Source organism: Musca domestica, unplaced genomic scaffold, assembly GCF_030504385.1.
Source record: "Musca domestica strain aabys unplaced genomic scaffold, Musca_domestica.polishedcontigs.V.1.1 33, whole genome shotgun sequence".
NCBI lineage: Eukaryota > Metazoa > Arthropoda > Insecta > Diptera > Muscidae > Musca > Musca domestica.
In genome coordinates this window covers 9405749-9432499 of record NW_026712312.1, presented here as the reverse complement: position 1 = coordinate 9432499, position 26751 = coordinate 9405749, and the positions used below count along the sequence as shown (strand labels likewise).

Below are 26751 nucleotides of genomic sequence, written 5' to 3'. Positions count from 1 at the left end.
GCAAAAAGAACTAATATTCTCCTCTGTAAATTTCAAAATGAAAATTTTTTTGGTGCAAAAGAAAAACATTTACCTATAATTCTTTCCGAAAAGAAAAAAAAAAGAATATTCTAAGTTGCACGTTTTACAAACATTCAATGAACCCGCCATCACGTCGCTAACCGAACACCCTGTTGTTGTGATTACATTTAAACCTTTTGTTTTACTTTATTGCCAACACAATTCATATTCATACTTTTAATAAATAATGCAAAAGTTGTTAAATCTCTTCAGCAATCTTTGCAAACACGCTCCAGGTAACCTGACCATAATTCTGACCCCAGTATAAACATTGCCGTCCCCTTTTTCGCCGACTGCCATAATTGTGGGACTGACACTCACTTCGCTGTTGGACAAACACAAATAAGAATATTTAATCCGAGGCATCTTTTCCTTCCCACTGGTTGGGTTACAACAAAAAAAATAACAAGGAAACAAGGACTTCTCCGCTTGGAATGTAACTTCATTCGTCGTGGAATTACAACGATTCGCAGATTTAATGCAATTGTTTTCATTTCATTTATTCACGCCATAAGGAGCCAATCCCTTTCGCAATGCTGTTGAGCGGGATACTGTTTCTTCTTATCGGATTTGAATGCTATTTTCTTCCTCTATGCCATGTTATTTGGCGTGGAGTTATGAAAAGATTATGCGCCACCAGAGTGCAATTATCTCCGAATATTGGGGGGAGTTATGTGAGCGCATTATTTCTTGTTTGTAAATATCTGTAGTCATTTGGAGGACGTTAGGAAGGTAGTGAATATTAAATGTTCTCAAACTGAAGTCAATTCTCGAAAAAAAAAACACCATTAACATATATTTGTTGATATTGTCGACAATTATTTGTTAAAAATATTTATTTTTTACAAATACACATACACATCTATGACATATTGGAGTGCTAACGCAGAATTTCCTTTATCTGGTTCTACATTTATACAACACTATGTGTTGGAGGTATCACAAGTTTGATTGGGCCAATAAGTTTGTAATACATCGGAGCATTGATCGTAGACCCACTATTTTATATTTCGATCTTTCTGTCTCGGCGAGCTGGGCCGAGCCGATCTACCAATGTGCGTCCGGTCTTCCATCTGTCATATAAATTTGTAAAAGTCGTAATTATGGCCCGATCGTCACGAAATTTTGAATTTAGTTAGGGTCAGAATAGATGCCCATTGTCGAGGGAGATGATCGCAAAATATAATAAACCAAAACGGGGCACAATTTTCTATACAACATGCAAAACAAGTCAGTGATACTTTTCAAATTTGATATTTTTAATAATTTCTCTCAATCAGAGATCTGCTGTGGATATGGAATTTATCGGCCCACTCCTTCTGATACATCTCCCATAAAAGGTTAACATTTTTACTAAAAATAACATTGAAAATACATGTTCCATTATCTTCCCATATTGCACATCCCAATATTTTTATCAGTATTAGATTAAGTGGAGTACTTAGGAAAATGTTGAAATCTGCGTGAGGTACCAGTTATACCTCACGATATAAAAAAGGAAAATGTTTGTATGTTTGTAATTTATGGACTCGAAAACCGCTGAACAGATTTTTCCAAGTATACTACAACATCGCCTACAGATATAGCATCAGAATAGTAGTAGAAATGTAGTATATAAAAATGAGACTTATGTCTGATTTCAAAAGAACAATATTGACTCACATAGACAAACGGACATTGGGTCTGTGAACAATATTTCGAGTTTTTAAAAACAGGAGAGGGCTACCCTGCAAAGTATAAATATAAAATTTCATAGGAAGCTAAAACGTGAAACAATACAACGTTTTTTTCAAATATCGTTAGTCTTAATCATTCTGCAAATATCAGAATCTTGGTAAAAATAGAATCACTCTTTCTGGTACCTCCCCCATAAATGTTCAACTTTACGAAAACATATATCTCATACAATGTCCCTTTTTACCCAAACTTAGTAAATACACTATCGAAATTTTCTTTTTCGTATCTCCCCCACGAATGGTCAACACTTTGAATGCTTAAATGTGAAATTTGTATTCGGATCTCTACAAATATTGAAAATCCCATCCCATTTCGTCCAAATGCGAGTCAATTTTTTTTAAAACAGAAGTAAAAAAGCAGCTTACTTCGCTAGGCCGAACTTTAAATAACCTTCAATATTTTGAAAAAATTTGAAAAATTTCCAAAAAATCCGTCGAAAAATATCGCTCAAAGGAAAAACGTTACATGGGGGCTATACGAAGACGTGGGCCTACAAAGACAATTTTCCGTCATAGATTGTAGTACCCATTACGAGCTTCAAATACGAAATTTGAAACAATTCCGGTGAATAATGTCCCTAAAATCATCGCAATAAGGAATATCGTGGGGGGTGGGTGGATACCGTTGTTTGGACGATATACGATATTGGGGATCTATATAGACAATTCTCTTTCAGGGGATAAAGTATTCACAAAGAACTCCTTGTGTGTAGACAATTCCAGTGAAAAATGTGACTTAAATCATTAAACTTCCAAATATCGGAAGGTACCGTTATATGAGGGATATACGATGTCGTGGATCTATATAGACATTTCTCTTTCAGGGGATAAAGCACTCAGAAGGAATTCCTTGTGTTAATTGTCAGACAAGACAGGCACTAAAAAAATTGGCTACAATCATCAAAGTACCGAATATCGGGGGGCATAGTTATATGGGGGATGTATGATATCGTGGGCCGATATAGGCCATCTTCGAACTTGACCTGCCTGCAGACAAAATGTTAGCTTCCTATCTTAACTCGTTTTGACTCTAGCGTGATTAAAACAGACGGACGGACGGACAGGGATAAATCGGCCTAGAATATTACGCTGATCAAGAATATACTTTGTTAGGTCGTTGATTTACAAACGGATTGACGAACTTAATATACCCTCCATAGTAGTATATGGTATAATAAACCTTGAAATGGTCATAGGCCTAAGGACTATATGATATTTCTACTTTGGTTTATTCAGAAACATGTGCTACTGGTATCGCCTTATTACTCTATCCACTTAAAACAATAACACACACATACATCATTTCTAATTGTTATAAATATTTTACTTTTATTATAAATAAATCGATAACATAAAAATATTTTAAACTCTTGAACGTTACAATGAAAATTGGTTCTTTATTGTTTTCTTTGTTTGTTTTGTGGTTTATTTTTAATTCGTCTTATTTTTATTTTTATTTTTGTTTTTCTTTTTTTATTTTTCAATACGGTTTCGATAAGAATTTCAATTTGAAAGGAATTAACTAAATAACAACTTTAAATATGGTTTATCGTTTAAAAATATTGCTAAATACAGGTGTTGCAGGCCGAACGGCCGCCGATCTATCACTCTTTGCAGACAAAAAGAGATCACTTAAAATACCGGTACGCATGTGTGAGTGTACTTGTGCTCTTCAATAGACAGATGAGGGTGGAGGGGGAGGCAGCAAGATCAAAAAACGAATAGAATGCCCTCTCACTACCGATCGATTTACGATTCGGGATAGCGACAATACGAATTGCTCTCCACCAATTCATTTGGTATCCACTCCTCGTAAAGGGGCAGGCGATTTTTCAAAGTTTCCACCTCACGCAGGATGCGCACCACATTGCCGCCAATCAGTTTCTTGATGGCTGCATTACCCCACACCCTGTCGCGTGCCAACTCGGCCAAAAGAAAGGCATATCCTTTGGGTGCCCCACTCAGACCGATGTGATCGACACCGGCCACCTTCCGAACAAAATTGATTGCGTTAATGGCCTCACGCACACCCAGCAAACGTTCTCCACAACGTTCCAAATTGAGCATTATAACTCCGCCATTATCCGGAAGTAGGCTGAAATGAAATGTTGAGCGAAAACAGATTAATGTTACTCTTTGAATGGGGAGCGGTAGTACCAACCTTAAAACACGATCGGGTATGGAAGCTACATTTGTACTATTGCAAAAGGATGCAGGTGCGGCGTTCATCATCAGAACTGGTGCCTTGGCTGTTTTCAGTGCTGCAATCATGCCAGCCTCCGAAAGATGTGAGATCTCCACTAACATACCAATGCGGTTCATTTCGAATAGCATGGTCTGGAAATAGTGAATCGATGGTATAATTTAATATAATTTGAAAATAGAAGGACTAAGTAGCTTTTTTTATACCCTCCACCATACATATTATGGAGGATAAATAAAGTTCGTCATTCCGATTGTAACTCATCGAAACAATAATTTTAGACCCTACAAAGCAAGACGATTGAGCCATGTATGTCCGTCCGTCTGCTGTAATTACGCTGGATTCAAAACTAATTAAGATAGGAAGCACAAAATTTAACACAGATCAGTCTTTTGTCTGCAGGCAGGTCAAGTTCGAAGATGGTCTACATCGGTACTGGATGATTTTAGCTACATTTTTTCATATAATTGTCTGAAATTCTACACAAGGAGTTCTGGAAGCGTATTATCGATATAAGTCCACGATATCCTATATCCCCCACAACTATCGATACCTCCCGATATTCGATACTTTCATGATTTTTGTCACATTTTTCAATGGAATTGCTTGAAATTCCACACCAGGTGTTCCTTCTGAGTACTTTACCCCAGGAAGAGAATGGCTATATAGATCCACGATATTGTATATCCCCAATATAAAGTTACCACCCTTTATTCGGTTTTTGATGATATTATTCAACGGAATTGTTTCAAATTCCGATGATGAAGTTCGAAATTGGTACTACAGCCTGCGACAAAAAAATTATGTTTGTGTTTTTTTACTTGTTTGATGATTTAAGGTGAGCGTACATAAAAGGTTTTTGACTGGCTTAAGTTATCGGCGGCCTTCTTCGTAAAAAAACAAAGGAGTTTTGGGTTGACTTAGTTCGATTTTGACCCTAAGTTCCTTTGTGCCTTTACGAAGAAGCCAGCAGATGACTTAAGCCAGTCAAAAAAGTCTTTTATATATTCTCACCTTTAAGTCCTCGCCTGGCTTCTTCGTAAAAGAGCAAAGAAGCTTTAAGTTGCCTAGTTCAATTTCGGGTCATAATTTATACTCGTTTACCCCACGCCCCTTTGTTCTTTGTCTAAGAAGGTAACCCTCAACTCATTGGATGTCAGCCCTTCGATTAGGGTGCATACTGATGACTAATGTCATACGCTAGACATTTTGCATAACCAACTGCAACCCCTCGCTGCATCGTCCCTAAACTCACCTTTCCAAAATCGTTAATTGAATTTGTGGCATTCGATTCCATAAGATAATCTAGATTCTTGGTCGATGCTGCCCATGCCGTTGTGCACTCCAAACTGGTGATGGAAACAAAACGAGCACCCAACAAATACATTGACCTTAAAACGGCCAAACTAGTACCCAACGTGTGGCCACCGCCCAGGCCCATCAGCACGGCAACTTCTCCCCTGATATGTGTTTGTTCCATTTCGTCAGCCGACTCGACAATATGCATCGAATCGGTGACAGCTGTTATTCGTCTAGCCTCGTCGATACCCTCCAATGCCAGTTGTACAGCATCCAAATATTGAGCTCCACACGGAACTGCTATGGGCCAGAGAACGGCCCCAACATATTTTTGTCGCATTTCTCGCATACTACTGCTGTAGTTCATGTCTCGCGTTGGCGCCCAAGAGCCCTCTATCAAGGGCGCCTCACTGAGCAAACGTCTTATGAAAGCCAAGCGGGCCTCTGCAAATAAAAAATATATTGTTAATACATGTATTTTGCTACGTTCCCTCCCACTTGATGCTTACCTAACAGCGAGGACTGCCGCAGCTGTAAGGCTAATGGTATTCCGCCCGCCATTGCAATACAAACCATCATTATGGCCAAGACAATGAGAATTCGTTTACTCCGCGAAGATTTCGTCTCCGAGTCGATGGGCGACTCCATGCCCGTTGACGACCCACCACATGGATCCTTGCTACTCGTGGTATACGGCGATATGACCACTCCATTTTGCACCTTCTCACTGCCAATTTTCGTTATCTCGGGGGGTAGTTCGACTATATCCGCTATTTCAGTGAAAACAAAGCACTGTTGCTTGCAATGGGGTTGATGTTGATGATGAGGATGCAGGGCATGCACCTCGATGAAAGCATGATTTGGCACTGTATTCATAGCGAACCGCTATGATGGTCTCTCGATGTTGGCGTCGTTGAAGTCTCAATGCTGTTGGGCTTTTCTTTTGGGCCTCCTCGCTTCAGAAATGCATCCAAGTTGTGTGGTTTTTCTTGGGGCAAAACCAACAAGTAGTGAACACAAAACAAGACTCTGCGGAGTTTATTATTGCTATGTCCGCTTTGCTCCTTACTTCGCTCAGGTGTACGTAGACTAAGGTAAAGCTTTATTGATTGTAGATTTGTGTTCCTCTTTTAGTACACCATCGAAGAAAAGAAAACAGAGTACAAACATAATTGACAAGACCAATTTGGGATTCTGCGCACTGCCTAGGGGATGTTTGCCACTTCGAAGGACGTTTGACGTTATGCCCAGCAGTTTCGATTTAATTTGAAATTTAATGGATGCAATGTACTAGAATACATCAATGGAAAGCAATTTGCCATTTGTATAAATTACTAGCTATTTAAAATAATCGAACTCAATTATAGAAGTGAATATTTTCTCAATATGAACCGAAAAATGACAATTGTAGATATTTGGTACGTTTTGATTAAAAACTTAAACAATACCGTTCTTAGGTGAGCTTAAAATAGTCATATGAAACATTACGGACACCCCTCTAAAGGCCCGATCACACATTATATTAGAGTCATATGTGAAGCGACTTTTTCATATTTTATATTTCACATTTTTATAGCATACTTTAACGAGCTGCCAACATCTTTCATATATACTCTTAGTACATTTATACTATATCCTAAAACGATTCTATTTTAGAGAAAAAAAGAAGCAAGTTAAAAAGTATCAATCCGTTTTGCCGACAGATGTATACCCTCAGCTAATGTTCGATTATTTAAATATATTTTGACTTCTGCTGTGATTATTCAAATTGTTGACCCTCTATGGAGTAGGTTCCGAAAGAATGGACCAAAATTGTCAATTTCGTATTGGACCTAAATAAATATAATATAAATATTGGGACGTGCCAGGTTTGGACAATATTCCTTCCTTCACCTTATATGTTTGGTGAGGTGAGGTTTCAGAAGGGGTTCACAGATATAAATGATCATGTTCACAACAGATCTTGTGTTAGGAAAATTGAAGAGAGTTGGATGTTTGTTTTGTTTTTTTTTTTTTCTTTCTTTCTTTCTTGAACCCTATTGTTCCAAGTCTGAATGGAATCGGATTTTAATTTCGCGTTTTATGAACTTATTGGATATTTGCAATGTTGTCCCTTTGTGGGAGAGGTACCAGAACGAGAGGACCGATATATCCAATATTCTCAGCAGATATTGTGTTAGTGCGAAATATGAAGGGAAACGGATGCTTATTTCGAATTTAAGCATGTAAAAGATCTCGTGTTCATGCAAATATTGAGATGTGCCAAGTTTGAATGGAATCGGATATTAATTTCGCGTTTTATGAGCTCCATGAGGAGAGGTATCAAAAGGAGTGGACCGATATATTCCATCTTCACACCAGACCTAGGGTTAATAAAAATATTGTGATGTGTGTAATTTGAAAACAATCGGACCCTTACATCACATTTTATAAATGTTATAATATACAATTTTGACCCTATGAGGGGGAGGAACTTGATTTAGTTGACTGATATTTGTAAGGGGTACCTTGAACTTAATTCATGATAACTAGGGTTTCATAAAATTATACCAATTTAGAGATAATTAACTGACAGCGACATCTATTGTTGAAGTGTTTCTACGTAAATCGATTAGAATATCCCTGCTAACTCGCCGCTTATTGCTAGTAGACTGGAATAGCTGTCTGCTCTAGCTAAAGCAGAATTTTCTTTATCTTGAGAGGTGCTTTACTCGGCCATTTTGCTGTTCCACGTACCGTTGATAAGTTCGCCCAAGACAGTTGATTTTATCAGATATCAAACGATTAATATAAGTCTGTTGGTAATATATCACAGCCAAATTTAATATACTCTTGGCAAGTTATCCATTGCTAATTTAAATAGTTAAATGGTTTAAATTCATTTTAAAATCCAAATCATCATTATCTTGACTTGCGTTTAATGATAATTACCCATTAAACTGAGTGCCATTTCGCATATGCGGTGAGTTTAAAATCTTAAAACTTGTAGAAAAAGGAGAACACAAAATTTTATTTTTGCCCTTCTCTTTTTTTTTACTACTATCAAGATTGGCACTGAGTACCAAACCTTCATTGTAATTGTTGAACGAGGAATAAGTAATCCAACAAAACCAACAAGTAACGTCTGTTCTTTGCTCACAATCTAAGAGCAGAGTGTAGAGCCGAAACTCTGTCAGTGAACACGTTGATCTAGTCAGTTACGTTGGTCGGCAACAAGTGGAAGCAAGGCATAATTACATCATAATTTAACCAACCAAACCCGGTGCAGTATCACAAATAGTGACAAATAGTGATTCAAAACCATCATTATTGCCTTTGGATTGTTTGGTTGAAACTAGAGAATAAACTACTCTTGCAGTATCCAACAAGATACCGAATTGTGTGTTAAATCCGGAAAATCTAAGAAACCCAGGACCTAACAACAAAGGCGCAGTCCGAAGTATACTAGAAAAGCTATCTTTTAATTATTTCATTCAATTAATTCTTAATTAACGTTTCTATTTTGTTTCTAAAACTTCAATTATAACCACTGGTGTACTATCATCAGTGATTGCAAACGCGTTTCACATATTCAAGCAAAGCTCGATAAACACACAACACAACATAAATTCGGGTGACAAACATACATATCGTGGCTCTGCATTGAGCATCTCATGCTAGCAGTTGTGTGGTTACCTTATTTTGCTTGTAACAATTTAACATCGATCTCTCTGCAGTCAATAATGATGATCATTGCCTTGCATATTTAATATCATCATTTTCTACAGCAGAGCAAAAGAGAAGCACATAACTCTGTTAACATAAATTATTGCTATCCTGTTAGAAATTACAGCAACCACTGCAAGCAATCGTAGAAAGGCCTTTCAACGTTGGAGCATTATTGTGGATGGTATGTAAATCGTGAGTATTATTTGTTTCTCTTTGTATCCATAATATTACATTCTGCTTTGGGTGATATTTTTTGTGTAAAGCGTGTAAATACAATAGAGTGGGTAAATACCCCGGAATTAGAATTATGCAGAGATATCGATTTATTATTTTAGTGTTTCTCTTTAAAATTTGTATTTTTAACAAATTTTAAGTTCTTAAATTTAAATTAATTACACAGATTCATTGAAATAATCATGTTAGTTATTGAACCTAGTTATAAAGTAGCCTTTAATATTTAGACAATAAATTTATAATGGATATGGCATAATACTTCAGTATTCCTGTTTGATTGCCTGATGGTTAAGTAGGTGGGCCACTGATTCGTTCTATCTTGGGTCATATGAACAAAGTTGATTCTGGTTCATCTCTATATGGCTAGGTTGGGAGGGCAGCAAAGACGGAATGAGACCGACACGTCTATACAGTGATATTGTACCAATGAACCATATAGTTACTTTCCTTTGTTCTAACATCTCTTTTTGCACGTATAAACTAAAGTAATTTAATGTAGCCATATATAGAGCTAGAGAAGCACCGAACCTACCCCCCGACGAGCTAGTAGACCGGTCTTAGATACGTGCACTAGCTTCTTAATACTGTCAAAGAAATCCTATTATTGGTTATATGCTACATATAAATTATTTTTGGCGCCCAGACGTGAGGCCCGAATTAAGTCACTATTTCTGTACCACCTATTCTGTTTATTAACTCAGTTTTAATTCGGCTCACTTATGTTGTTTATTTCTTCCTTTTCTCTTTCCTATTCTCTTCGTGCTCGCAACTTTTGAGATCTTAACATTGTAAGGATGTTGCTAAGAATCAAGAATGCAATCTTCATTTTTTTGCAGCCTACTTTGTATTTGATCTCCCTTCAAGTTTGTCTTAATAACTTTCTAAGTAATTGGAAGGAAAACAGTTTCTGGTCACTTGTGCTGGATCTGACCACAGTTACAACGAAGGTATTAACATTTTCTAAATGCCATCGCCTGGATTTTGGAACAATTGTGATTCCATCCGGTATGGTCCTTTATTATGATCTTTCTTTTCTATTTATGTATTTGTTCTTGGTCAGTATTAAATTAGTATTTTTTCGAATCACTTGGCATACTTATGAACCTCTGGATAATCAAACAGGAAAATTATTTGTTTTTAATTTTTTTTTTGTGCACAAGTTATTGCGATTTTATGCAAAACTTGAAGATAAAAAAAAAACTTTAAGGTAATACCTTTAAAAATTAACGGGATCTTGCTCTTGTTTAAATCATATACATATTAATTATAAATTTATTGCAACTGAATTTTATTTCAACCATTTCGGAATTTTTCTTTATTTGGGAAAAAAAAAAACGAAAAATCAGTTGAACAAATCTATGTATTGCAATAAATCTTTGCCTGGTGATACATACGCTTCAGAGAGTTCTAAAGAGATCAACTATTTTGGGAAGTCTTCATCCCTTGGGTTGTATAATTAATTGCTCTGCAGTTATTAAAATTTTCACCGACTATTTATTATTTATCTCTCTCCCAAGGGCGTACACACTTTTTTCGATTTATATTAAATATGGCAACCAATACTGGGGAAACAACTTCTGTCCCACTGGGGGCAGATAATAATATTTTGTGTAATGCTTGTGGAGAAATTATTGTTTCGACTGTATCTGCACAAAAGATTTCGTGTGGTCATATTTTCCATAAAACTTGTCTAGATAGATGCGTAAAAACCAGACCCTATTGTCCAGTGTGCAACATGCGTATTGTGTCAGAACAGAAGACGCCAAGTACATCACAAGTTCAAACTAGATCTCAGTCAAGGGCAACAAATAATCCGGTTGGTTCCGAGTCAGTTACTAGTCGAGATAATAATCCTAACAATGATCCTTCTGATGCTACGGACGTGGCACAAACGGAGAGAATTACCCAATTGGTAACTAACATTATTTCCTCACAACAGCCCCAGCTTATAGCTACTTTAGGTGCACAGATGAGTCAGCTAATTGAGAACCAAATAGCCGCGAGCTTATCAAGACTTATGTCATCTAATTCGCCTGTTCAACCTGAACAACACCATACATCACCTCAACAAATGCAAACCTTGCCAGCTGTTGAGGGCCGTACCTTCCGTGAGTTGTTTGGCATTACACCTCACACTCAACAACGAAATGGTGCTCAAAATAGACCCCCACCAAGCAATGGCTTTTCGGCCCTAAATGCCTCCTCCTATAATAATTCCGTCTCAACTGACCTCAATTCTAGGCCTGACAAAGTGTTGCAGATAATGTCTAACTGGAAAGTCAAATTTAATGGCGGATTAAATGGTCTATCCGTAGACAATTTCATTTACCGCGTGGAAGCATTGACCTCCCAAACCCTTCAAGGTAACTTCGACCTCCTTTGTGGGAACTCTAGTTCGCTGTTCGATGGAAAGGCGAACGATTGGTTTTGGCGGTATCATCGAACAGTGAGCAGTATTCGTTGGCAGGATTTGTGTAGAGCTCTCCGTTACCAATATCAGGATTCTAGGACTGACGTGGACATTAGGGAATTAATCCGCGAAAGGAAACAGAAGTCAAACGAGACCTTTGACAGCTTTTATGAATCCATCGTGGCCTTAACTGAAAGGCTTAGGGCTCCGTTACCAGATGAGCTGTTGGTAGAAATTATTCGTAGAAATTTACTTCCGGAAATCCAACATGAAATACTCAACTTGGAGATAAAATCTTTGCATCAGCTGCGCGATACATGTAGGAGGCGGGAGTTTTTCATGGAAAACATGCGCCGGCGACATGGCATTGCTATCTCAAGACCCGCCCAAATGTCAAAAAGAGTCTCTGAAATAGAGGTGGACGAAGTTGAGATGACGTCAGATGTGAGTCTTTCCGCAGAAGAAGTATCGGCCATTGATTTGATTTGTTGGAATTGCGGCAAAGTTGGTCATCGTTACCAAGACTGCCTTGAAAACAGAACCGTGTTTTGCTATGGGTGTGGAGCACCCAACATATATAAACCCAATTGTTCCAGATGTTCTTCAAAAAACGGCCGACAGGGTGCACAAAAGTGTGCACTCTTATCAACAAAACCCCAGCAGCAGGATCTAAAATAGAAATATTGCAAAGAAACTCTTCAGTTCCACACAAACCAGACATATCCACTTCAAAAATATCAGTTTTGCAAAGACTAAACCCTACAGAATGCCGTTCACCTAAGATTTCATCCCGTGATGGGTCGGCGGACAAACATTATTTCCCTTTTAAACCTCTTCATATTCGGATTAAAGAATATAATGAGGCTCGTCATAGAATTTTCAACGATGGTAGTAAGAAAAAGAGATCGTCTCTCCGAATAAAATCCTTTTGGGCTAGAATACGAAATTTAAAGAAAAAACTTGTCTGTTCCATTTTGGACCGTCCTTCGGACGTCAGACCTTACGCCGAGGTAACCCTTTTTGGGAAGCACTTCCTAGGCCTCTTGGACACTGGAGCTTCTATTTCGTGTATAGGTTCAAACGCTGCTAAAGAGTTTCTAGAATCCAACTCCCCTTTCAAACGCTTGAACTCTACTGTCCGAACTGCTGACGGGAAGGGTCAAACAGTTGTTGGATATGTGGAGACGGTTATTACGTTTAAAGGGAGCGAATTGCCTATAACGATTTTCATCATTCCGACTTTGGATAGAGACCTTTTTCTAGGAATTGATTTCTGGCAAATGTTTGATTTGCTACCCGCAGAGTTACAACAATTTGATCCATTTCCTTCCTCGAATTTGAGTGAAATTTCTGACCAAGTGCCTCTATCCGATGCTGAAAGGCTAAGATTGAACCATGTAATCTCCATATTTCCATCCTATTCTAAAGAGGGCTTGGGAAGGACGAACGTTTTGTGTCATACCATTGATACTGGCATGGCCAAACCTATTAAACAACGCCACTTTCCCGTATCCCCGGCCATTGAAGGGTTAATTTTCCAGGAACTAGACCGTATGATCGCCTTAGACGTAATAGAGGAGTCAAATAGTGCGTGGTCTTCTCCGGTTGTTTTGCACCGAAAGCCTGGTAAAAATAGACTATGCCTTGATAGCAGAAAATTAAATTCTGTTACCGTAGGTGACGCTTACCCTTTGCCGCAGATTGATGGGATTCTGAGCAGATTGCCCAAGGCCCAATATATTTCTAGCTTGGATCTGAAGGATGCCTTTTGGCAGATTCCCTTAGACCAAAGTTCTCGAGAAAAGACGGCATTTACCGTCCCTGGGAGACCTTTGTACCACTTTAAAGTTATGCCTTTCGGGCTTTGCAATGCCCCACAGACCATGTGTCGCCTTATGGATAAAGTGGTACCTCCGGAACTCAGGGCGGAAGTGTTCGTATATCTCGATGACCTTTTGGTAATTTCGGAATCATTCAAAAGGCATCTGGAAGTTCTTAATGCAGTGGCTAAAAGAATCCGTGAATCTGGGTTGACCATCAACGTTGAAAAAAGCCACTTTTGTGTCCCGGAGGTAAAGTATTTAGGTCATGTAGTGGGTAACGGTGTCATCAGGACCGACCCAGAAAAAGTATCCGCTATTACGGAGTTTCCTGTTCCAAGATCTATTAAACAAGTTCGCAGGTTCCTAGGTATGACGGGGTGGTACAGAAAGTTTATTCGGGATTATGCGTCGATTACCACGCCTATAACGGACCTTTTGAAAGGGAAAAGAAAGTTTGTATGGACCGATGAAGCCCAAAAAGCTTTTGAGGTTTTGAAGTCACACTTGAGCTCAGCTCCTGTTTTACATAGCCCCGATTTCTCGCAGCGGTTTTACATACACTGCGATGCGAGTAAAACAGGTATAGGAAGCGTATTGGTACAGAAGAATGCGGAGGGTGAAGAAGTTCCTATCGCCTTTATGTCGAAGAAACTCAACAAAGCCCAACGCAATTATTCAGTTACCGAACAGGAATGCTTGGCAGCAATGCTGAGTATTAAAAAGTTTAGACCATTCGTCGAAGGACATGAGTTCACCATCATCACTGACCATGCGTCATTGAAGTGGCTCATGTCCCAGACTGATCTAAGTACAAGGCTGGCTCGGTGGGCTTTAAAACTTCAGGGGTACAAATTTCAGATTCAACATAGACGTGGTAGTCTAAACATAGTCCCTGATACTCTTTCTAGAGTCAATACTGAGGACCTGTCCGCCCTGCGAATAGCAAATCTATCAGTTATGGAGAGTGAGTCAGGGTTTTTCGTAGACCTAAGTTCTGCACACTTCCAATCGGATGAATACCGACGACTTCGCGCTAAAATTGGGGAGAATATTGATCAAATGCCCGACTTAAGGATAGTGGATGGATTTATATACAGACGAACAGAACATGCTAGTGGCGAGCGTATTCATGATGACCTGGTATGGAAGTTGTGGTTACCGCGGGAGCTAATACCGGTCATACTCAAAAAAGCACACGATAGCCCTCTGTCATCACATTGCGGGATTAATAAGACTTTGGCCAGAATACGACAATTTTTCTTTTGGCCAAACTTAGCGGTAGATGTTAAGACATATGTAAATAATTGTGAGATCTGTAAGTCTGTCAAGCACCCAAATACAGTTTTACGTCCTCCAATGGGCAAAACAACGGAATCTTGCCGATTTTTCCAAAAACTGTACGTGGATTTCTTAGGTCCCTATCCACGGTCAAAATCCGGCCATATAGGTATTTTTGTTGCTCTAGATAATTTTTCTAAATTTCCATTTTTAAAGCCCATTAAGAAATTTACAGCAGATGTAGTGGTGAACTACCTGGAGGGGGAACTTTTTCACACATTTGGTGTTCCAGAATCAATTGTATCTGATAATGGATCCCAATTCAAATCAGTTATATTTAACCAGCTGTTACAAAGATATGGTGTAAGTCATATTTACACGGCCATATATTCTCCGCAAGCTAATGCTTCGGAGAGGGTGAATCGATCAGTGCTAGCAGCCATTAAGTCATACATTAAGCCCAACCAAAAAAATTGGGACGAACTACTTAGTAGCATTTGCTGTTCACTACGTTCTTCAAAACATTCCGCTATTGGCACCTCTCCTTATTATTTGGCCTTTGGCCAGAATATGGTCACCAATGGTGCTATATACCCACTTCTCCGTCAGCTTGAAATGTTGGAAGATCGGTCAGTTCAGTTTAGTCGCAACGATTCGAGGGACATAATGGCGAAAAGAGCAGCTGAAATGGTACATAAACAATTTTTGAGGAATGAAAGGTCCTACAACACCCGTTCTAGAGAAATTTCATATAAAGTAGGCCAGGAGGTGTACCGCCGCAACTTTAAGCAGAGTAATTTCGAGCAAAGTTACAATGCAAAGCTTGCACCTACCTTCATTAAAGCGCGGGTTAGGAACAAGTTGGGCAACTCCTATTACGAATTGGAGGATCTCAATGGAAATTCGGTAGGAACTTATCATGCAAAAGATATCCGTCAATAGTTTTAATTTTCCTTGGACATGTGTTATCATCCTCCGGTATGCTGGCATCCCCGAAGTCTGATCTTGACGGGGGGGATTGTAAGGGGTACCTTGAACTTAATTCATGATAACTAGGGTTTCATAAAATTATACCAATTTAGAGATAATTAACTGACAGCGACATCTATTGTTGAAGTGTTTCTACGTAAATCGATTAGAATATCCCTGCTAACTCGCCGCTTATTGCTAGTAGACTGGAATAGCTGTCTGCTCTAGCTAAAGCAGAATTTTCTTTATCTTGAGAGGTGCTTTACTCGGCCATTTTGCTGTTCCACGTACCGTTGATAAGTTCGCCCAAGACAGTTGATTTTATCAGATATCAAACGATTAATATAAGTCTGTTGGTAATATATCACAGCCAAATTTAATATACTCTTGGCAAGTTATCCATTGCTAATTTAAATAGTTAAATGGTTTAAATTCATTTTAAAATCCAAATCATCATTATCTTGACTTGCGTTTAATGATAATTACCCATTAAACTGAGTGCCATTTCGCATATGCGGTGAGTTTAAAATCTTAAAACTTGTAGAAAAAGGAGAACACAAAATTTTATTTTTGCCCTTCTCTTTTTTTTTACTACTATCAAGATTGGCACTGAGTACCAAACCTTCATTGTAATTGTTGAACGAGGAATAAGTAATCCAACAAAACCAACAAGTAACGTCTGTTCTTTGCTCACAATCTAAGAGCAGAGTGTAGAGCCGAAACTCTGTCAGTGAACACGTTGATCTAGTCAGTTACGTTGGTCGGCAACAAGTGGAAGCAAGGCATAATTACATCATAATTTAACCAACCAAACCCGGTGCAGTATCACAAATAGTGACAAATAGTGATTCAAAACCATCATTATTGCCTTTGGATTGTTTGGTTGAAACTAGAGAATAAACTACTCTTGCAGTATCCAACAAGATACCGAATTGTGTGTTAAATCCGGAAAATCTAAGAAACCCAGGACCTAACAACAAAGGCGCAGTCCGAAGTATACTAGAAAAGCTATCTTTTAATTATTTCATTCAATTAATTCTTAATTAACGTTTCTATTTTGTTTCTAAAACTTCAATTATAACCACTGGTGTACTATCATCAGTGATTGCAAACGCGTTTCACATATTCAAGCAAAGCTCGATAAACACACAACACAACATAAATTCGGGTGACAAACATACATATCGTGGCTCTGCATTGAGCATCTCATGCTAGCAGTTGTGTGGTTACCTTATTTTGCTTGCAACAATTTAACATCGATCTCTCTGCAGTCAATAATGATGATCATTGCCTTGCATATTTAATATCATCATTTTCTACAGCAGAGCAAAAGAGAAGCACATAACTCTGTTAACATAAATTATTGCTATCCTGTTAGAAATTACAGCAACCACTGCAAGCAATCGTAGAAAGGCCTTTCAACGTTGGAGCATTATTGTGGATGGTATGTAAATCGTGAGTATTATTTGTTTCTCTTTGTATCCATAATATTACATTCTGCTTTGGGTGATATTTTTTGTGTAAAGCGTGTAAATACAATAGAGTGGGTAAATACCCCGGAATTAGAATTATGCAGAGATATCGATTTATTATTTTAGTGTTTCTCTTTAAAATTTGTATTTTTAACAAATTTTAAGTTCTTAAATTTAAATTAATTACACAGATTCATTGAAATAATCATGTTAGTTATTGAACCTAGTTATAAAGTAGCCTTTAATATTTAGACAATAAATTTATAATGGATATGGCATAATACTTCAGTATTCCTGTTTGATTGCCTGATGGTTAAGTAGGTGGGCCACTGATTCGTTCTATCTTGGGTCATATGAACAAAGTTGATTCTGGTTCATCTCTATATGGCTAGGTTGGGAGGGCAGCAAAGACGGAATGAGACCGACACGTCTATACAGTGATATTGTACCAATGAACCATATAGTTACTTTCCTTTGTTCTAACATCTCTTTTTGCACGTATAAACTAAAGTAATTTAATGTAGCCATATATAGAGCTAGAGAAGCACCGAACCTACCCCCCGACGAGCTAGTAGACCGGTCTTAGATACGTGCACTAGCTTCTTAATACTGTCAAAGAAATCCTATTATTGGTTATATGCTACATATTGTCCACTTTCGCACCCTACCTAGCACTGATGATAATATTGGGATTCGAAAGGTTTATTTGCAGTAAATTATTTTCTTTGAAAATATTGACATTTTGTGTGGGAAGTACCAGAAGGTGTGGATCGATATTGTCCATCTCCGAACTCGATCTAAGTTTGACAATAATATTACGACGTACCAAGTTTGGATCAAATCGGATACTCCCTTCGAGAGTATCGTGCGCACGAACAAGCCGGACAGACAGACAGACGGACATCGCAAGATCGACTCCAAATGTCCTGAAACGGATTTGGTCCAAAGAGACCTAGGGAAGTCTTAAAATATTGCTAGATGCACGTTTAGGCCGTATCAAATTACATATATACCCTCTCTAACCATATGACCTAGGGTATAACAATTCTGAGTAGCATCTTTAAAATGCTTTAAAATGCCACAGATAATTGTGGAAAAAGAGACTTTACTTATGACTCTAACATCATTCGTAATCTAACTTCAAACCGCCTGATTATTTCGAACTTTCTGCTATGAAACAAAACATAAAATAATATTAACATCCTAAAAGTAGGCAATGAAATGCATACACAAGTAACCTAGACATATTTTTATGAAATAAAATGTTATCATTCAGTGAACATCATAAAAATTTATCATTTTAAGAATTTCTTCCTATCAATAACATTGTCCCGACTATTACACAAACACTTGTAAATAATTATTGAGAATCTTGTAAATTCCTTTCTCTCCAAAAAAAGCTTTATAAGTAAATCTTGCTGAAAATTAAAAATACATAACGCGAAATTTAGAATTATATGAAGTAGTAGCATGAGTTTCTAGCTCCAATAGCATGAGTTTCAAGCTCCAAATAATTTGGATTGTCATAAAAGTGGCATACCTTGTATCATAGAGTTAACTTCCTTTAAAGAGTTTTATTTGACCTATATACAATGGAAATGACAATATAAATCCATTGCATTTACTAAATCGAGCAATTATTAGCAATACATCCCTCGATTATTAGCAAAACTATCCCTCGATGCCCTACAGTTATGAAGTGTCATTCAAAATGAGTTGATATCCTAAGAGTGGTTGATTAAAATTGTCGTAATAACAATAGATCCCTTATTTGTAACCATTTAGTTTGTTTTGTTTCAGCATTCTAAACAACACACACACACACACATTCCCACAAAACATTCAAACATACGTTGCCATATTGTTCTCTTTCCATTTGTAAACATGTCAAAATTAAATCTGCTGCCTCGACCTACACGTGCTGCTGTAAACAAACGCTGCTTTTGATTTTTTAACATAAAAGTATAATTAAAATATTTGAAATGCCCGAAATAGAAGGTTACAAAGGTAAATATAATGTGGAAACATAATAATGTCAAACCAACTATAAATGCTCTCTATTTTAGTTGTGCCCCTGAGAGTCACGCCCGATGCCGAACATTGTCACAGTATTTATATGAAGGAACATTTCATACGCCTAATGGATCCCAACAAACCCAAGGGTAGAACACTTTTCTTGTTGAACGTACCCCCCTATGTTACGGAAAAAAGCCTACAAACATTTTTCGAGCAAGTTGGTCCCGTAGTTTCCGTTTTATTTGCCCAAAAGGCAGGACGAGACGAAGATCAAAAGTGGATGCAGAAAGTTACTGAATTCAGTAACAGCGAGGCTCCATTCACATTTAAAGTTGCCTATGTGGTGTTTAAAAACACCAACAGTGTTAGCCGAGCTCTCGAACTGAAAAGCATTGATTTATTTAGTCCTACAAGCAAAGAGTCATACATTGTCACGGGTATGCAGTTGTGGCACACACAATACAATGATCGTATTTTAGATGTGGACAAGACCCAAGCCTACATTGACGAATACATGACAGCTTACGATGAACGAGAGAGGGCTGCTGCTGAAGCTGCAAAGACATCAGAAGCCGATGCAGATGGTTGGGTAACCGTTGGAAAGAGAGGAAACAATGCTGGTTTTGAACAAACCGAAGGAAACATTGGTAAACTGGAAGAGAAGATGGAAAAGAGCAAGAAAAGGAAGGAGCTGACAAACTTTTACACCTTCCAAATACGAGAATCAAAAATGAAAAATATTGTCGAGCTACGGAAGAAATTCGAAGAGGATAAGAAGAAAATCGAAGCACTGAAACAGACTAGAAGATTTAGACCGTTTTAGAAGTTAACATAGTTGTAGAACGTAGTAGGCAAATGTTATGCGAGTATGATTTTAATAAGAGTACATCGAAAATTATTTACTTTTGTTTTATTGCACTTGTGTATTTCTGTTACACTCAAGTATTTTGTTGAGTTTGGAAGAAAAATAAGTGTATCTTTATTACACATGAAACTGAATGGTCGATATATCATATATAATTATTGTTTTAAGAATAACCAGTTTTCCCAGAACACGGTTATTGGATTATACTTTGAATACATTCACTTGTTAAATTTCATCCTTAGTAGGTTTTGAATTTTGTTTAATGTAATGAAAATTGTATTTCTGTTTTTCATATTTCGTTCTGTTAATAAACTTTAAATCGAACAGAACGGTTTGTCGGCCTTTATAAATTCAATAGGTTATGGGCCTTCTTTTTGTGTAAAGGATAAAGGATCAAGGACATAAAGGATAATTTCAATAAATCTAAAGGATAATCAAAGGATTTCAAGTTGAATTTAAAGAAATCAGGAAATATTTGCACGGATTTCAGGAAGATTTAAAACGGATAACTAAAAGGATACGATGTCGGATTCAAAACCAAATTTCGCAATACTCAATAACGAAAACTATGCAAACTGGAAATTCAAGATGGAATTGTTGTTGCGAAAGAATAATTTATGGAAGCAGGTAATAGAAGGATCTCGTCCCGAACCCAAAAGAAACCAAGGTAATGAAGTTGTGAATCAATCAGAACTTGACGCATGGGATATGAAAGATGACGAGGCACGGGGAACAATTGGATTGCTCGTTATGGATGACCAGCTTGGGCACATCCGAAGTGCGAAAACGGCTAAAGCTACCTGGAGCGCTCTTAAAGACTACCATGAAAAGAACACACTCACCAATAAGGTATATTTGATGAGGTCAATATGTAGTCTAAAACTTCAAGAAGGAGGTAACGCAATTAGTCACATAAATGCAATGAACGATTTATTTACTAAACTACGGGATGTCGGCGAAGAAGGTTTGTCAGATAAATGGAGTGCTGCCATGCTCTTAAGCAGTCTTCCGGAAGGATATGATGCCTTAATTACATCGCTTGAATCTCGCAAGGAAGAAGAGATTACCTTCGCATTAGTGCAGCAACGTGTAATTGCAGAATTTGAAAGGAAACAACACTCAGTCAATGAGGGAAACGACTCAATTTTAAAAGTGGTGGCTGGGACAAATGGTGTATGTTATTTTTGTAAAAAGTCCGGACATCAAAAGAAGAATTGCACCAAGTACAAATATTGGAAAACAAAGCAAAATTCTGGAAAGAATCCCAATAAAATCAATTCAATCGAAGAAAAGGTAAATGAAGAAAACAAAAGTGAAGATTTTTTATTCAAGATTGGCAATACTAAGAAGTTTTGTTGGCTTGTGGATTCTGGAGCAACACGACATACAGTAAATGAAAGAAAGTTTTTCAAGAATCTCAATCACAATTACAAGAGTTCGATCGAATTAGCAAATGGTCAAACCATTGCTATTGAAGGTATTGGTGAGGGTGAGATTATTACGAATGATGAATTTGGTAACCAACATAAAATAACGTTAAGAGAGGTACTATATGCTCCTTGTTTAGTTGGTAACATTCTCTCGGTAAGGCAACTAACGAAATCTGGCTACAACGTTGCATTTAAAGATAATAATTGCTGCATAAATTCTGGAAATAATAATATCGGAATTGCGGATATTGACGGTGAAATGTATATTTTGCGACAACCAGATTTTGTTCATGCAGTATTGCAGCACAACGAGAATTGCATACATCAATGGCATCGGAGGCTTGGACACCGTGATCCAGAAGCAATTAGAAAAATGTGTAATGAGAAATTGGTTGAAGGTTTAAACATTGTGGGTTGTGGTATAAAGGAAATTTGCGAAAGTTGTGTTAAAGGCAAAATGACTCGCTTGTCATTTCCAAGGCAATCAATGACGAAATCTACAGCTCCCTTGGAATTAATCCATAGTGACGTATGCGGTCCAATGCAAACCACTACACCATCTGGAAAAAGGTTCATAGTGACATTTATAGATGATTTCTCTAGGTTCACTGTAATAAGATTAATATCACAAAAGTCGGAAGTTTTGCAGACATTCAAAGATTTTGTAATGTTGTGTCGTACTAAATTCGGTAAGATTCCTAAGAAAATTCGATCTGATAGAGGTGGAGAATACACAGGAAAAGCATTCGAAGATTATCTCAAGTGTGAGGGTATTGAAAACCAACTCACTGCTCCCTATTCCCCACAACAGAATGGAAAGGCGGAACGAAAGAATAGGACTTTAATAGAAATGGCAAGGTGTATGTTATCAGAGGCAGATTTACCATACACATTTTGGGGAGAAGCAGTTGCAACAGCAAATTTTATACAAAACAGAGTTTTAACCAGAACAACCAATGCTACTCCATATGAACTATGGTACGGAATAAAACCAAGTGTAGATAAGTTTCACGTTTTTGGATCTAAATGTTTTGTACATATTCCGACTGAAAAAAGGCGTAAACTTGACAGCAAAGCAACCGAAATGATTTTCCTTGGTTATGATGAGAAGTCAAAGGCTTTTCGTTGTTATGATCAATATGCTAAGAAGGTTGTTATTAGTCGCGATGTGATATTCACAGATTTTATCAAGATAGATGCTGAAAATGTTTCCATTTCTTTAAATCCAAGGATTAAGGAATTATTGATTGAGGAGGAGATACCCGAAAATAATTCAGTAAAAGAAAATACAATCAATATTCCAATTGAGGGCCGAAATAATTTACCGGATGAAAATAATATAGAGGAAAATTCAATAAATATTCCAAATGAAGAAAGCACTAACTCAACACAAGACAGCAATATTTGTGAGCAACATATTAGAACATCCAAAAGATGCAACAAAGGTTCTGCACCGAAAAGACTAATTGAAGAAATATGGTCAGCGAATGAAATTAGAGAACCGAAATCATACCACGATGCAATTAACAGTACCGAGCGTGCGCAGTGGTTGGAAGCTATGCAAGATGAACTAGAATCTCTACAGGCAAATCAAACATGGGAACTTGTCAGTTTACCCGAAGGTAGAACAGCAATCGGAAGTAAATGGGTATATAAAGTGAAACGTGATGTTGATGGACAAGTAAATAGATTTAAAGCCCGACTCGTTGCTCAAGGATTTTCTCAAAAATTCGGCGTAGATTACGATGAAGTTTTTGCACCTGTTGCAACACATACCTCGTTTCGAATTCTGCTGTCAATTGCTGGAAAAGAAAAAATGATGGTTAATCATTTTGATGTAAAGACTGCATTTTTAAATGGTAAGCTGTCTGAAACCATTTTTATGCAACAACCTCCAGGATTTCAAGATAACAATGAGCAGGTTTGTCTATTGAAGAAAAGTATATATGGCCTCAAGCAGGCTGCTAGATCATGGAATATGGTTTTACACGAAGCGCTTGAAAAAATGGGTTTCAAACAGTGTATAAATGATTTATGTTTCTACTATGGTAATATTTCTGGGAAATTGAGCTACATTCTTGTTTATGTTGATGACATAATTGTAGCATGCAATACATCGACGCAGATGAATTATATTGGTAATACTTTGTCAAAGAATTTCACTATAGTTAATTTAGGAAAAATTAAACATTATCTGGGAATCGAAATAACACAAGATTACAAAGGAAATTTTCAACTCTTTCAATCTTCGTATATTGGAAAAGTTGTAAACGAATATGGTATGCAGGACTCTAAAAATGTAAAAACACCAATGGATGTTAGTTACGGAAAATCAGAAGATTCAACACTTCTTGAAACAAATATGAAGTATAGAAAATTAATTGGACAACTTTTATATATTTCTGTCAATTCTCGACCAGACATTTCAGCTGCAGTAAATATATTGGCTCAGAAGGTTGCCAACCCTACAATGGAGGATTGGTCTCAATGTAAAAGGGTTCTGAAATATCTTAAGTCTACTTCACAGTTAAAACTTAATTTGAGCAATGATGAAAATGAACAAAGTCTTGTTGGATATGCTGATGCAAATTGGGCAGAAGAAAGAACCGAAAGGAAATCTAATAGTGGTAGAATTTATTTTTATAATGGAGGTACGATAGGATGGTCTTGCCAGAAACAATCAATTGTGGCAACATCGACATGCGAGGCTGAATTTATTTCATTATCTGAAGCTTCTAAAGACGCAAAGTGGTTAAGGCAACTATTAGAAGAAATTCATTATCCTATTAATGAACCAACTCTTATTTATAATGACAACCAAAGCTGTTTGCGTCTAGTAAATGATGACAAATTTTCTTTTCGAACTAAACACATCGATACAAAATATAAATTAACAAAAGACCTAGTCAAGAAAGGAATAATTAGATGCACATATTGTCCAACGGAGGAGATGATTGCCGATATATTAACGAAACCACTAACAGCACCTAAACATGTAACTTTACGCGAGAAATGCAATTTAAAGTGAATGAGGAGGAGTATTGGATTATACTTTGAATACATTCACTTGTTAAATTTCATCCTTAGTAGGTTTTGAATTTTGTTTAATGTAATGAAAATTGTATTTCTGTTTTTCATATTTCGTTCTGTTAATAAACTTTAAATCGAACAGAACGGTTTGTCGGCCTTTATAAATTCAATAACGGTATATATATTCCTAAAATTAAACTGTCTAATTGTTTTGATTCATTTCGTGGAAACCCCGTAAAATATAGATTCAAAATTCAATATATCTATACAAACAAATGCTCTGTTTCAGAATCTACTAGTTTTGAACCTTCTTTCGTTATCACAAAGGGAAAATCGGTCATCGTAGTAAAAACTTTAACATTCTTTGCAGTTCTGGAACAAGAGGTAGATATTAACATACACACCATTTTATCAAATTGTCAAACATTGGACCGTTCCAGAAATGCAAGATGTGTTTACTACGATAACCGATTTTCCCGTTTATGAAAAATTGCAAAATTTGTACATTCTCGCAAATTCTGGAAGATAGCAAAATCGTCCTAAATAATCTTGGTCGAAGTGCATAAACTTATATATAGTATATCGCATTGGGAAAATTATTATTTTACTAAATATAAATAAAAACAAATATTTTCTTCTTAAATTAGAGACTTTTATTTGCCGCTATAACAATTTTCATTAGCTGATGTGGCGGTAGGCTTTCCAGTGTGCACAACAATTGGGGAATATTACCGTAAATACATTTAGACGTCAGGCCAATTTGAACCGCTTGTGCCAAACGTTCCAAGCACTTTTGGAAATCTGTGTCTTGCAATGGATCAATTTTGTCACCAACCAAGCGAGCTGCATGATTCTTCAACGATGTTGCTATTAACATTAAATGCTGAGCATTCAAGGCTGTAGGGGGACCATTATTGACAATTTCGAGGAGAGTCTGAAGTAATGCCAAGTGCAGGTTACTATATGCAATTTTGTTCGACACAACTGGTGACAAAACAGACCATCTGATGAGGCCCGCTAGCGGAGTAACCACCGGCATAGCTATAGCACCGGTAGGCAATGCCAAAGGTTGTTGAGATGCCAGACAAAGGGAGGGATTTTCAGAAACCCACTCACAAAAGACATCTAACAGTGCATCGGGCGGGGGAATTAACGTACCTCTCTGATCATTCAGATACAAATCAGCTACCGCTGTCATAAGATTAGCAGCGAAATGTGGAGCAACAAGTGGCAGTTGCTTTAACTGCTCCGAGGTCTTCCTTGAAAATATTATGAAATCACTTACTAGACTTTGTGCCACTTCTAAACTAGGAGGCGTTGTACAACCTACTTGTTGCATCCATGTGCCAGCGGCCGATAGTAATGGAGCCACAGATCCTGATACCGATGTACTAATCAGTTTGCACAAGATTTTAGATCGTTGCGGTGTCAAATTTGTGAAAAGAGAGAGAAATACGGCATTCCTTGTAGAGTCTGGACCGGGCTGTGAAAAATACTCTATCAAAACCAGAATCAACTGAAATTCTTGAATTTTATTCATTTGCATTGTGGAATAGGCTTGCGGCGACTGTCCCCTGCGGACATCCATGTCCTTATTGCGCTCCAAGAATATAAACTCCGATATTAATTGCATTATAAAATTCTGTTTTCCACGTCCAATGATCATGCTTTCTGTAAACAAGAGATTGTGAGAAAATTTCAAATTTGTTGAATGTTGTATTACCTATGCGTGGAAGCGCCTCCTTAACACATGCAGGAAATTCGAGTTTCCGCAGGGAATGTTTCACGTCTGACTGACTCATGTTTCACGGTCTTTGTATTCGAGTTTATACAAACAGAAAACTTAGGAATAACTACTCCAACCAGTAGACAAGTTGAGGGCTAAGTATTAATCCAACGACACCTCTCTTCTTCTTTGAAAAATTCACTATAAAATAATAGCAAACTATAAGCAGGGCTGCCGCATTTTTTCTAGACCTTCTGCGAGAAATTCACAGTACGGAGTGCAAGCAAGAACGCGTACCTTTTAAAGCATTCTTGTTGTCATTATTGTTAACATTTGATTGTCATTTTTCTTAAAACAATCGAAATATGCATGAATTAATTTGGCTTGTGTTATCAGTTCACATTGTACAATAATAAGAAGAAGTATTTGTTTTGTTTTTTATTTGTAATCGGCCTTATGCATTTGTTCTCATTCGTAAACAACATAGTCTAT

General features: G+C 37.3%; 3 protein-coding genes across 3 annotated transcripts; 1 reads left to right on the top strand and 2 right to left on the bottom strand.

Annotated features, from left to right (window-relative positions):
- Positions 1-3152: 3152 nt before the first annotated feature.
- On the bottom strand, positions 3153-6559 carry LOC101892370 (dipeptidase 3). The gene is made up of 4 exons (XM_005176849.4): positions 5808-6559; positions 5255-5742; positions 3958-4133; positions 3153-3891 (listed from the first exon to the last, which is right to left on the bottom strand). Exons 1-4 carry the CDS (start codon positions 6172-6174, stop codon positions 3546-3548), a joined length of 1377 nt encoding a protein of 458 aa, XP_005176906.2. The 5' UTR covers positions 6175-6559; the 3' UTR covers positions 3153-3545.
- Positions 6560-19058: 12499 nt separating this feature from the next.
- LOC101897124 (ribosomal RNA-processing protein 7 homolog A) lies at positions 19059-20106 on the top strand. The gene is made up of 2 exons (XM_005188129.4): positions 19059-19199; positions 19259-20106. The coding sequence occupies exons 1-2, from the start codon at positions 19175-19177 to the stop codon at positions 20029-20031; spliced, it is 798 nt and encodes a 265-aa protein (XP_005188186.1). The 5' UTR covers positions 19059-19174; the 3' UTR covers positions 20032-20106.
- Positions 20107-25163: 5057 nt separating this feature from the next.
- On the bottom strand, positions 25164-26599 carry LOC101898275 (integrator complex subunit 15). The gene is made up of 2 exons (XM_005188137.4): positions 26257-26599; positions 25164-26204 (listed from the first exon to the last, which is right to left on the bottom strand). The coding sequence occupies exons 1-2, from the start codon at positions 26333-26335 to the stop codon at positions 25177-25179; spliced, it is 1107 nt and encodes a 368-aa protein (XP_005188194.1). The 5' UTR covers positions 26336-26599; the 3' UTR covers positions 25164-25176.
- Positions 26600-26751: the final 152 nt, after the last annotated feature.